Raw genomic sequence first — 13,031 nt, 5'->3', positions numbered from 1 at the left:
AGAGGTGCGGTACACTATAAGAGGATATAGAGTCTACATTGTATCCTGGGACAGTGGGACAGTGGAGCAGTGGGGCGGCAGGTCAGGATGGGGCAAAAAGGGAGAAAGAGCACAAGGATCCACTCTGCCTCTGAGGTGGTTTTGCCTGGGTCCCTCAGAGCTCTATTGCACTGAAAGTCAGCTCAATACTGACCTTGCCCTAGAACCAGAGGACCCTAGAACCAGAGGACTTCATTAGCATTTCAACGCCATAACACCAGGCAACTGATTGCCCAGCCACCCAAACCTGGGAGCCCTGGTCTGAAGTTAGAGCCATAATAAGATGGAGGTTATGCTAGCTAATGTTTTATTCGAGGCACAGAAGAACTGAAGGAAGGGATCTTTTAGAAGTCTTCATAAAATTAACACTTCTGAGTTATGGACCAGCGTTAACATAAGAAGGTGACAGATGAGGAGGACACAAAAGTAACTAAGGCTGAATCATTTTAGAAAAGGGATGATTGTGGCATCACTTCCAATGTGCTTTCTACATGATAGATCCATGGGGGGGCTGATCACTAATCTGCTGATCAAGAGCAAGAATATTGATCTACTGCATGATGAGGCATTGCAAATGATAGATTACAAGACGCTTCTGCAGAGCTAGAAGAGAAAAACAACCTGTATACCTAGAACTGCTTTAATGAGACCACAGTTTTATAAGGAAAAAAAGTCTAGTAGTGGTGTGGTCACTATTCCACTATGCATAAGCATACTTTCTCCATCTTCCCCAACAGGAAATAATAATCGTGCGTATCTGGCCTAAAATATTAATCATTTCAGGCATAAGTGAGCTTCTGTTATCTCTGTGCAGGGTTACAAATCTTTACCAAGTCATTCAGGATCAAATTTCAGCATGTGCCATACGTGTAACATCTTTGGTAGAAAGCTAAACTATTTTCCCAAAAGGAGACTAATGTGTCCCTTTAGTCTGGCTTACTGTCCTGGTTCTGTACCACTTTAGGAATCAGCAACGTTCAGAAAGCTTTATACTGAGAAATAGAAAACCACTAACGTAATAAAACAGAAAGTGGCATTTTGTGAGCCCTGTTCATCCCTTATTTGAACATTGGGCTTAGGAAACACAGGATGACTTTTTGGAACATTTAAAATCACTTGGAAGGGGATTCTCAACCTCTGTACTGTTGACATTTGTTGTGAGGGGCGGCTCTAGGCAGGGCCGGATGGTGAGCAGCATCATTGGCCTCTGCCTGCCACAGACCAGCAGCACCCTCCAGTCGTGACAATCAAAACTGCCTCCAGACACAGCCAAATGTCCCCAGGTATCCAAACTGACCCAGTTTGAGAACCCTCGACTAAGAGGTTTATTCACCTTTCTGTTTCACTCCTTTGTGGTAGTAAGGGTAGCACACCTCGGCTTCATTCAACAGAAATGAAACCCAGCTAAGGATGTAACTGAAAGCAAAACCACTTATCAAGCAAATAGATATATTTTCCTCCACCCCTTGAAGGCAGCCCCTGAAGCATCTTCTCACAGAACTAAGGGTTTGTACCTCAGACCTCTCACACCAAAGGAAAAATAATGCCAAGGAAAAGTCATCACCTGCACAGGAGTACCAAGGATAGAATCATTCTTTGGTATAATTTTTTTTTTTTCCCCAGAAGGTCAAACACCCTTTGCTGTAGAGCAAAACTTGCTAAACAGCCAACGAGAAAAGAACTCACTGTTTCCAGAAGCGGCTTTTCGGAATTTCGTCAGGTCAACGTTGGGAGGTCTGCTGGGTTTGGGTGGCGGTGGGCCCAAGGTAAACAAGGGAGGCAGGGGCTTCTGCTTGGGGGGGGCGGAGTTCTTGTCTCCCTTTTCCCTCTCTTGACTTTGGCCCCATGACCCCGCCACTGTCAACTTAGAGGGCGCCTTAGGGAACTTGGCAGGAGGAGCCCCAGAGGCCGGCTCTTCCTGATTCATTTTGCTCAGGAAGATGTTCTTAGCAGCATCTATCTTCCTATCTTCTTTTTTCTCTTCAGTATTTTTGGCGAGGCCTGGGCTTCCTCTACTGGCAGCAGGTTTCAGAACCACACCAGAGAAGGGTGAACTGGATGCCTCGCCTCCATGGTCTTTAATTTCCTGGTCTTCCCTTGCTGGTTTAAAAGGGGTTGCTTTGGCCTTGGGTCCCAGGGGGTGCAGGGGTCCTCTCTGTAGAGACGCAGTCTTGGTGGGGCTCTCATCTTCATGGGTGTCGTCGGTACTTAGGGATGGCTTCTGGGCAAAGGCAGGCTTGGGGAAGAGGGGCTTTGGGTCATGGTCTTGTGAGGCTGACGCAAACTTGCCTTTCACCCCAGCCAACTTGGGGAATGCTTGCTTCTGCTCAGTTTCCGAGGTTGGAGGATGAGACCCTGGCTTGGGGCCTGGTGGCTTTAAGTCATGGTCTTGGTTTACATTGTGAGGCGCCGGCTTATTCGCAGGGGGCCAGGGAAACACAGGTTTGGAATCTTCCTTGGGCACGGTGACAGGCTTGGGGCCTATAGGTTTCGGAAACCCCACTTTCGCCTCAGGGTCTCTGGTGGCCGAGTTTGCCTGCGGTCCAAATCTTTGGCCCACGCCCGTGGGCTTTAGAAACGGCGGCTTGGGCTCCTTGTCAGGCTTGTCCTCAGATAAAGGTTTCACCGCCAAAGGTGGCTTTGGGGACCCAAACTTAGGTACGTTGCTAGGTCCTGCAGGAGGGCTGGCACTTCCTTGGTTGTTGAATAGATTCTTTTTAGCTTGTACTCCTGAAGGCGAGTTTTGCCCAGAGACTCTGAAGGGGCGGCTGTTGACAGAGACCTCTTCTGTGGGGTTGCCCGCTGTGTTAAACTTCGCCATGAGGGACTTTACATCTGCTTTTGTGTCCTACAAGCACAGGGAACAAAAACTAGCTGAGAGCCAGAAGTCTTGCTTGCACAATTTAAAATACTACACTCTAAAGGGCTTCCTGGTTTGAGGCCTGCGCGCTGCTGATTGGTTAGTTAGGGAGACATTGTAACATTTATCTTCCTCTATGGCAAAAGAGTCTGTCAGAGTTTCTTGAAGGGGGAGGGCTATTGTTGTGCATGTACTGCTTGGGTCTTTTTTTTTTTTTTTTTTTTTTTTTGCTGGTCTAACACTGGCTCATTTCGGTTTAAGTGACAACTTACCTCTTACCTTTTTCTTTTCTTTTCCTCACCGTTTCTCCAGCTATCCTGTTGGATTGACTCTTTTTTTTGTTGTTGTTGTTGGATTGACTCTTAACTTGACATTCATCTACTTTGTTTTACTTGAAAAAAATATGGAAGTGATTAATAGGTGACTTCTTCCATATTTTACAGTTGAGTCTCTTAAATAGAAACTGCACTTGAAAAAAATGAAAGTAAGTTTTGTGAATTCAGATTGCATGCTTTCTGCAGCATGGCCGTGTTTAACACCTCTGTGGTTTGCAAGCGCTCTCCTGTTGCCATCCGCATTTAAGATGTGTCTGCTCAGGATATGTGGCAGAAAGATTCATTCATCTGGATAGAGTTTTCTTACTTATTTATAGTGCTACTGATTCAACTGGAACCAGACTAGCAGCCAGAATGTGCTCACCTTCCCATCGAGTAATGTCTTGGGGGCATAGGCTGGGAGAGGGTAACCAGGAAGCCATAGAGACTGGCTGGGAAGTCTCAGATCCAGGCTTCCTGCTGCAACTGTCTCGTCTTTTCTATAAGGACACTTAATACCCTTTAGAAGTCCTGCCACACAGTCTCTGTCCTCGACTAGCATTAGGGTGTGAGTCAGTAGAGACGGCAAGCAAAGAGTCACCCTTCTCTGTGAAGGTGACTTTCCATTTAATCTGGAAAAATTCACAGTGTGAATTTTGTTCTTTCTCTCCAAAGCAAGGATTTGACCTTTTCTAATTCCTCTAGAAATACTTGAAAATATGAAGCATTAAAAAAAAATCACTAAAGATACACATGCGGCCATGACAGTTTCCATTTTCGTGCTTTAAGAGTCCCCTAGAAAACGTTTTCTTTCTTCCCAGCACCACCTATCTGGCCACACACCCAAATACACATCACCTTTTGAGGCCCCAAAACCGCAAAATAAGAGCATGGGCTCAATATATGGAATCTATTATTATTAGAAATATTAAGTAGCATATTCAAGGGCTCACAGCTGGGAACTGTGAGCACAGGGGACGCAAACTCAGGTGTGTTTAGGGCTCCAAAGTCTAGAAATGGTCTCATTCCTTTTTGTATCCCCACAATACCTGGACCAGGGGCTGGTACCTTCAGGATTCTAATGCACATTTGGGGAAATAAAGGTTGGCAGTAAGCTGAATACCGTGAATAACAATTTAAAAGAAATGGTGCCCTCAGCTGGAGTTTTTTTCTTTGTACCAAACTGCAGGGCCTATGTATTTGCAGGATGAGAGAAAGGAGCTTAGGCTCTAGGAGTAGAAAACCAGAAAAAAACAGCAGTTTCCAGCTTGAATTTTGCTTCTTTAACTTACTACCCTCTCTCCAAGCGGCTGAAAACATCTTGTTTTCTACTGGTCTTCCTTGAACACTTTTTTTTCCAAATCCCCATGATATCCTCCAATCCTCAAACAATTCCTGAAGACAATAGGCAGGAAGCAGGAAGAATAGCCAGAGTCTGGGTATTGGGGGACAAATGGGAGATTATGGGTCCTTCCCTGAACCCTCCCAAGGAGACCACAGCTGTGGAGGACTCCAAACCTTAACACAAGATGCAAAAAGAAGTATTAACACAAAAATTTGCTCTTGGGGCACCTGGGTGCCTCAGTCAGTTAAGCGTCTGCCTTCGGCCCAGGTCGTGATCTCAGGGTCCTGGGATAGAGCCCCAAGTTGGGCTCCCTGCTCAGTGGGAAGCCTGCTTCTCTCTCTCCCTCTGCTGCTTCCCTGCTTGTGCTCACATTCCACCCCCCTCATAAATAAATAGATGATAGATAGATAGATAGATAGATGATAGATAGATAGATGATAGATAAATCTAAAAAAAAATTTGCTCCCCACATGTAACACAGTCTGTGTCCAGGGAAGAACTCTTTTATTCTAGACTTATTCTATATTTTGCAATTTACATTCTAGATCTATAATTTATTCTAGATTTCGAACCAGAGGCTACATTGCAGAGTGGGTAATAGCATGAACTGGGGAACCAGACTGCGTGGGTTTGAATCTTACTAGCTGTTTACCCTAGGGCAGGGTACAAATTCTCTGGGCCTTGGTTTGTTCACCTCTAGCATAGGAATCATAATGCTATCTCATGGGGCTGTTAGGACGCTGAGGCTATTATCTGTAAGGCACTCTAAAGACTGCTCCTGATGGAAAGGGGCGTCCTATTTTTATACAGCAAGGAAACTTAGTAATTATCTGGCTCCCCCCCCTCACTGCTCTGGAGAGGAAACAGCAACCAAAAGTTTAAAGCAATATCCTACTTAGCTACAGCAACTTCTTGTCTTGGATTTCATCGGGGAAAACCCACGAAAATACATTAACCCACTGTCAAACTCCACATCCTGGTTTTAGTTGAGAAAATATGGAAATGGTGAATTTGAAATTGGAACTAAGTCTTTTAGTTGCCTACCCAGACCCAAAAGGCAGGGCAGCATCATGGTCAATAACCCAGACTCTACAATTATTGACTTGGGATCAAATCTTGAGTTTGCCATTTACTGGCCACGTGACCTAGTAAGTTTCTTAATCTCTCTCTCTAAGATTCAGCTTTCTTCATCTGTAAAATGAGAATAATAACAGTACTTATTTTTTCCACAGCATTTTGTTCTTAAAACAGGATTAAATGGGTTAAGGCATGTAAAGTTGTTAGGTCAAGAAGTACATGTATCACACATCAAAAGATTGTCTGCCAACATCATTTTTTTCTAATCCACTATTCATATAACATCATTTTCTCCAGGTGACCAAATTCTGAAGTTATAACCATTAATGTTATGTTCTAATTTTATTTATTTATTTACTTATTTATTTTTGAATTTTTAAATTTGAGTATAGTTGACATTCAATGTTACATTAGTTTTTGGTGCACGACATAGTGATTTGACAAGTTTATACATTATGCTACATTATGTTCTAATTTTATTTTTTAAAGATTTTGTTTATTTATTCATGAGAATCAGAGAGAGAAGTAGAGACATAGGTAGAGGGAGAAGCAGAACTCAATCCCAGGACCCCAAGATCACAATCTGAGCTGAAGGCAGACACTCAACCACTGAGCCACCTAAGTGCCCCTATGTTCTAATTTTAAATCAATGTGACTGAGGCAAACATACTGCTGGATAACAAAATGGAGTTACTATGTTTGAGTTTACTCACACTTTGAAACTTTTCACTGAATGTTGAAAAGTAGGGCAAGAAATAGTCATATGGGAACGCCTGGGTGGCTCAGTGGTTGAGTGTCTGCCTTTGGCTCAGGGCATGATCCCGGAATTCTAGGATCAAGTCTCACATCGGGCTCCCTGCATGGAGCCTGCTTCTCCCTCCACCTATGTCTCTGCCTCTCTCTCATGAATAAATAAAGAAAACCTTAAAAAAAAAAAGAAAAAAAAGGAAATAGTCATATATTCTTACGTAGGACACTTTGAAGAAAGGCGAACAGCCTCTGAGCTTACACTGATATGTCTGGCAGATCAATAGCTCAAACTCTACAACTAGGTAGTCACTTATTCTGACTGCTTAGTTGTTTCATCATTAGCATTGTTACAAGTTTATTGGATAACATTTTTAACATCCAGGCTTATCCTTAATCTCAACAATGATAGCTAGATTTCTTCCATGATGATAACAATAGAAAGGTAAAAATGATCTTTTTTTTTTTTTTTTTTTTTTTACATTCTCCCATCCTGATTTCATTGTTGATTGAATACCCATTCCATTTTCCAGGGTTCTTTTTACTTTTAAAAAAGTTAATGAAAAGGTGGGGGGCTCCTAGGTGGCTCAGTCACGGAAGTGTTCGACTCTTGGTTTTGGCTCAGGTTGTGATCTCAGGGTCGAGGGATCGAGCCCTGTGCTGTGGGCTTGATGAGGAGTCTGCTTGAGATTCTTTTTCTCCCTCTCCCTATCTCCCGCCCCTCTCTAGCATATACGTGCTCTCTCTCTCTCTCTCTCAAACAAATAAATCTTAAACAAATGTTGAAAAGATTATAGGAGCAATGTATCATTATATGATAGAGTGAAAAGTCAGTCAACTCTAAGCCTTGAAACTCTAAGCCCTATTCCTCTAGTTCTAGAGGTATCATATACCCTGACCTACCTGTATAGGACAAGTTTATGCCTATTGTTCTGAAATAACTATTTATAAGTTTCACATTTACTCTCAAAACTAACTTGCTTTAAACAATAAATTATGGTGAATTTACCCAGTTTCTCACCCGAGGCATCTACTGTGCTCAGTTTCTTATATATATTTCTAAGCCGTGCATGTACAAATATAAACACACACACACACACACACACACACACACACCCTTCCTGTCCCTACTTTTTGCACAAGTGGAAACCCCCGCTTTGCAGCCTGCTTTTTTCCAGGACTGATAGTCAGCTGCTACACACCTGCACAGCTGGCTATATCATCAGCAATCATTCTGATGGCTTGGTACCTTATACAATTTCAGTTGTTAAATACTTTCAGTATTAACTCTGTTATTTTCCTTATAGTTGATCCATATAAGTGCATATTATTTGCACAACTTTTTTTAAATGATAGTTTTTAAAAAATTTTTAGAACAGTTTTAGATTTACAAAAGAACTGAGAAGATAGTACAGAGTTGTCATATACTTTGCATTTAGTTTCCCCTTATTAAGACTTACTGTTAGTTTGCAAGACCTTTTTGACTTTAATGATTTAAAGATTGGGCTTCTACTTGTTCTTAAAAAGAGATATTTCACATCTGGCAGACCTCAAACTTTGGGGTATTTTAAGAAAAACACTTCATCTCAAACTACTTAAGTTTCTTTTCCAAAATCATTTGAAGCAATTCATTATTATCTCCATCTGTTATGTACCTATATAATGTTTAGTCCAAAATACTCCCATTCATTGCTCTATAATTATACTAGGAAGATGGCTGCTAGTAAAAAGGGTTTTGCTACGTCTTCTGGGTTTCTAGTTAACAACTCTAGATTCCAGAAAGTCTTTCTTTAGCAATTTATATGCAAGTGATGGATCAGGTACATACTTAAAGGCTAAGATGACATTTAGGACAGACATCGAGAAACTGTACACATTAAGAAAATGTTTTCCTTTGCAGCAGTTTGTCTACATATTTTCTTCTGGAAAATTAAAAACACTCTATGACTGTTGCTAATAACAGGGTTTTACTTGATTTTGGATTTGTTTTTATAGTGCTCATATTTTTTAAGATTTTATTTATTTACTTGAGAGAGAGCAAGAGAGAGTGAGCCCAAGATGGGGGACAGGGGCATAGGGAGAGGGAGAAGCAGACTCCCCACTGAGCAGGGAGCACAACATAGGGCTTGATCCCGGGACCCTGGAATTCTGACCCAGGACCCTGGGATCCTGACCTGAGCCAAAGGCAGATGCTTAACCGCCTGAGCCACCCAGGCACCCTTACAGTGCTCATATTTTTAAATATATCTTGAATATTAGATTGATTCAGTGGTTCTTAGTGAGAAGCACTTCTGGCAACGTCAGAAGAAATTTTTGATTGAAATGACTGATGAGGGTGTGCTCTTGGCATCCAGTGAGTAGAGGCCAGAGATAGTGCTGAATAGTGCACAGGCCAGCCTCTCAACAAAGCATTATCAGTCCAAATAGTCCCAAAGTTGAGAAGCCCTGACTATAGGATTAATCCTATTGCTCCTGGATTCTTGAAAACACCTTACCAGAAAGTCTGCCTTTAATTTTTGTAATAGAATATAATCTAAAACCTATAAATAACTGTGTAAAAACGCAATGATACAAAAAAAAGCTACCACTAGAGATTATTTTCAAGTTCCATGTCTTTGAAAGTCTCGTCTTTGTAAAGTTTCATTTATAAAACACAAAAGAAAAACAGTCATGAATCATGGGTAATTAATAGATTTGAAATAACTGAAGCCTGATTTTACCTCCTTAGGATGTGTTTGTGTTACTTTTGTAATTAAAGCATGAGTAGAGCAAACCACTCTTGTGGATGCTGTTATTCTTCCCTATATAGAATCCAGGGAAAAAGAGAAGAAAGTGATTTGCACTTGATCACATGTAATGCTTTCGATCATGAGGGAGACAGCAATTAATAACAGTTTACCTAAATTGGTTTCTTTCTTTCATCATTGCTCAGTTTTACTGTATGTGGATTTTCTTTCTTGTTATGTCATTGTTTCTTTTTTTACTGTTATGTTTTACCCCATGCCCTATGGTCTGAACTGATGGTTCTTCTCATAGAACACAGTTGGTTCCTACCACTGCCACCATTAGGACTCCCGGTATGGTGGCATCAGAGGCTAACATGCAGTTGCAAGGAGGTGTGTATATAAAGGGAAAACGTTCCAGGGAAGACAGCCGTAGGCCTGCTCAAGGCTTCAGAGATTGTAGCAGAGCGAATGGAAGAGGGAAGGAAGCAAGTGAGGGTGGTGTGCTGCAAGAGAGAGCCCAGCTTCTGCCAGGGTGATGGCTCATGTTGCTCACCCATTCAGCAAAGGATTGATAAGAAGGTATAATAAAAAGACCAAGAAGATAGAAAGTTCTTTCCTAAGCCAAATAAATGGGTCGTCCTTGAGGTAAGAAGTAGGCTGGTGAAAATTTGTAATACACTCAAGCAGTTCAAACTTTCACAGAGCAATAGTTTTCAACTTCACTGGTTTCTATTGCCTAAAGACAATAACAGGTACATTCCCCATGACCTCTTCTGAGTGGCACGCATGCCTGCACGCAGGCACACATGAGTGATAAATTGTCTTTTCTTTTTAGAGGCTTAATCTTTTCTGCTCAGTACACTTGTAAAAGAGAATTGCTTTAATCTGAAAATAAGCTTTCTTAAAACTGTTTATTGTCAGAAGTTACATAATAAAATCATTCTCCTTGGTATTGACCGTACAGATAGAGATCATAGAAGTTGGCTGAAAACACAGTACTTGTGACAACTTCTTACCACATGGTAGATGGCAGGTTGCACTAGAGATAGTGAAACTGTAGTACACTTTTTTTCATCCCCTAATAGGGATGTCAAAAATGTAGGTACTTAATGGGTCATAATTTAAGTACTTACTGTGTATACTCTGTTTCCCCAATGAGATATAAAAGCAGGAACCTGGTTTTATTTTTCTTCCTCAAAAATAGCACCCCTCTGCCACCACCTAGTTGAACAAGCACTCCCTACTGCCTGGCACATTTCTTTCCATAGTATTTATCACACATACTGGTTGGTGGGCTGAATTTACTTGAATTTCACCATGACTGAGCACACAGATGATAGCTGGGGACATGATTTCCTCAACTTCTTCAAAAGTGTTGAACCCCAGCCATGAATCTATTTTTAAGAGCTCTCTAACAGAATCTCTACCTCATTGCGAATGGGCTGTGATGGATTCCAGTTGGCTAAGCCTCTGAGGTTGGAGGGAGCACCAGGCCCCTCTTCAACAGGATGTGGGAACATGCTTCTCACCACAAATTGAGTTCTTGGGGCAAGATCAGGCTGTTGCAGACTGGGCAAGGGCACAGGTAGGAGGAGTTGGTGGCGGAAGCAGTGGGGGGAGCCCTTACATTTTTCTCAGTGACTTGTAAAGGTGGAGCTGGAACTGCAGACAACCCTAGCAGCCAGCCTTGTGTTGTGAGGTGTAATAGAGTCAGAAGAAAACACCGGGCCTAAGTGGGTTCTCTCGGAGCTGTGTTGCTTAGCTCCCCTCAACACAGGTGAACTTGGCCATTTACCTGCAGGAGGCTGGCCTAAATATCTTAGCGGAAAACCTCTCTATCATTATTCCCTCTTGTATTACCTCAGGCACCTGTTGCCCTGGACCCTTTCCTTGTTCCTGCTGTGTTCTCTCTTTTAGAGTAAATTGAAGTAGAGGAAGCAAGATAGTTCAGCAACTGGTAAAGCTCAGACAGTGACAGCCCATTTTCCAAATGCTGTGTCACCTTGCACTCTCAAGGTATACTGATCCTTTAGGCTTTTGTGACCTTCTGTCTTTAAAGATCAGTCTTGAAAATCACCATCCTTCTACAAATTAGAGCCTTCGAACCTCTCTTTCTGGTTATCTTACCAAATAAACCCTGCACCAACACAGTTTTGACTTTGTCATGGCTTCTGATGGCTTACAGAAAATGGATAAGGAACTCCAATATGACTTCCTATGTGTTCCTGATATTTTTTCTGCTCTAAGTTTTGACTCTTTGATGGTAATGTAATGGTGACAGGATGCAGAGAATATAGAGTCCAATGTAGATAGGATGGAACAACGGTCTCAGAACCATCTATTTTTGTTATTCCATTTTATAAAGTTTTTATAGCATATTTAACTTACATTTCCTTACTGTGCAATTCATATAGCCTGAGTTAAGTAAATATACCAAATTAGGGAATAGTCTTTCAGGAATTTGCATTTTGACCAATGAACTTGTAGATAATTAAAGTGTTTTCACAGATATCTTACTATTGGCTTATTTGGATCTTAAGATAATATTTAAGTATTGACAATTATACAATATAAGTCCTCTTATTTTTCCTGTACCTCCAATTCTGTTATCTTAAAGAGATCTTAATTTCATCTATTATTTCTAGTGGTTATTCTGTGTTTGTTTTTAAAGTAGGCTCCACACTGGAGCTTGAACTCACAACCCCGAGATGAAGACCTTAGCTGAGATCAAGAGTCAGACGCTTAACCGACTAAGCCACCCTGGTGTCCCTGGTTATTCTATTTTTATATATAAATAGTATAAACCAGCAAAACCAAACTCACTTTGTTAAAAACATATGAAATTTGAAATACAAATTCTTGATGGCTGAGAAAGATGCTGTTTGACATAGGATAAACAAAATAGAAATGTTCTGCTTCCTTTTTTTCTCAGCTTCCACATTCCCCCTGCCCCCCAGCACAGACACAAACAGACACACACAGACACAGGAGCCTGGACAGTGAGTTCCTTCTCTGCACTTGACAAGAAGTTAGAAACCGAAAGTGTATGGTCTACATGGACTGGGCTGGGGTAAGGAGATGAGGCCATTTGTGGGGTTTTCTAAAGACTTCCTTCCCAGCATGTGAAAGTTTTATGAGAAGAGAACTGCTCAGAAGAGGAAGGCATTGACAAGCTGATCAAGACAGGTTGCAGTGAGGGATCTAGAGTGTGAATGGAGGAAGATAAAACTAGACTTTAGAAGTGAGGGGTTATGGGGGATTTCACAAACAGAAACCTCACTTTATAGTACGTGGCAATGTGAAGCTCTCCCTCGTATCCCCCCTCCCATTCCTAGTCCATCTCTCCTTTTGAACTTTGAAGAAAATGCATTCAGTATTTAGTAATCAGGACTGAGCAGTACAGTCACCTCACACCTCTTACTTCACTTCTCCTCTCTTATAAGTCAGTCACACGACTCTGCCAGGAGATGAGCAACTTCTCTCACCTTTATCACCATGGGGCTCTTTAAAGCAGGTTGCACTCTTTCTCATTAAAACTGTGATGTTTTCAATTTCAAGCTTTTCGTGGTGTAGATCCCACTTTTAACACCAGCCACCCTGTTTTTCCCCAGCCCCTCATCATTTCCTAGGTGCTTCATGGCTTTAGCTCTCTGGGTTTTCACTTATCTTTTCCTTCACACATTGCTTCATATTCTTCTGAGAGCACTGGTGACTCCTTGCTAATATGTCAGTGGTTCTAGCATGTGGCACGTTGCCAATATCTAGTTTAAAATCTGTGCTGAATTATGATCACTCATCTCGGGGTACAAATGACCTCAACACTTCCTGCCCCTCCCCAAACTGTGTACACTTGTAGAGTTAGCAAAAAAATTCTAGAGTTTGGCATTTTATATCTGTTAAGAATTCTATTATTAGAACTAATA

General features: G+C 41.6%; 1 protein-coding gene across 3 annotated transcripts in view; it reads right to left on the bottom strand.

Moving 5' to 3' along the window:
* FYB1 (FYN binding protein 1) overlaps nucleotides 1–13,031 on the bottom strand; it is a 146,434-nt gene that overhangs the window by 88,738 nt on the left and 44,665 nt on the right. For all 3 annotated transcript variants that reach the window (XM_072757046.1, XM_026016716.2, XM_072757047.1), the window contains one exon: nucleotides 1,726–2,887. In XM_072757046.1, the coding sequence (XP_072613147.1) occupies nucleotides 1,726–2,887 (1,162 nt within the window). The remainder of the gene's footprint in view (nucleotides 1–1,725; nucleotides 2,888–13,031) is intronic.

This window comes from Vulpes vulpes, chromosome 4 (genome assembly GCF_048418805.1).
Source record: "Vulpes vulpes isolate BD-2025 chromosome 4, VulVul3, whole genome shotgun sequence".
NCBI lineage: Eukaryota > Metazoa > Chordata > Mammalia > Carnivora > Canidae > Vulpes > Vulpes vulpes.
The sequence above is the reverse complement of the archived record's forward strand: the minus strand, read 5'-3'. Positions and strand labels throughout refer to the sequence as shown.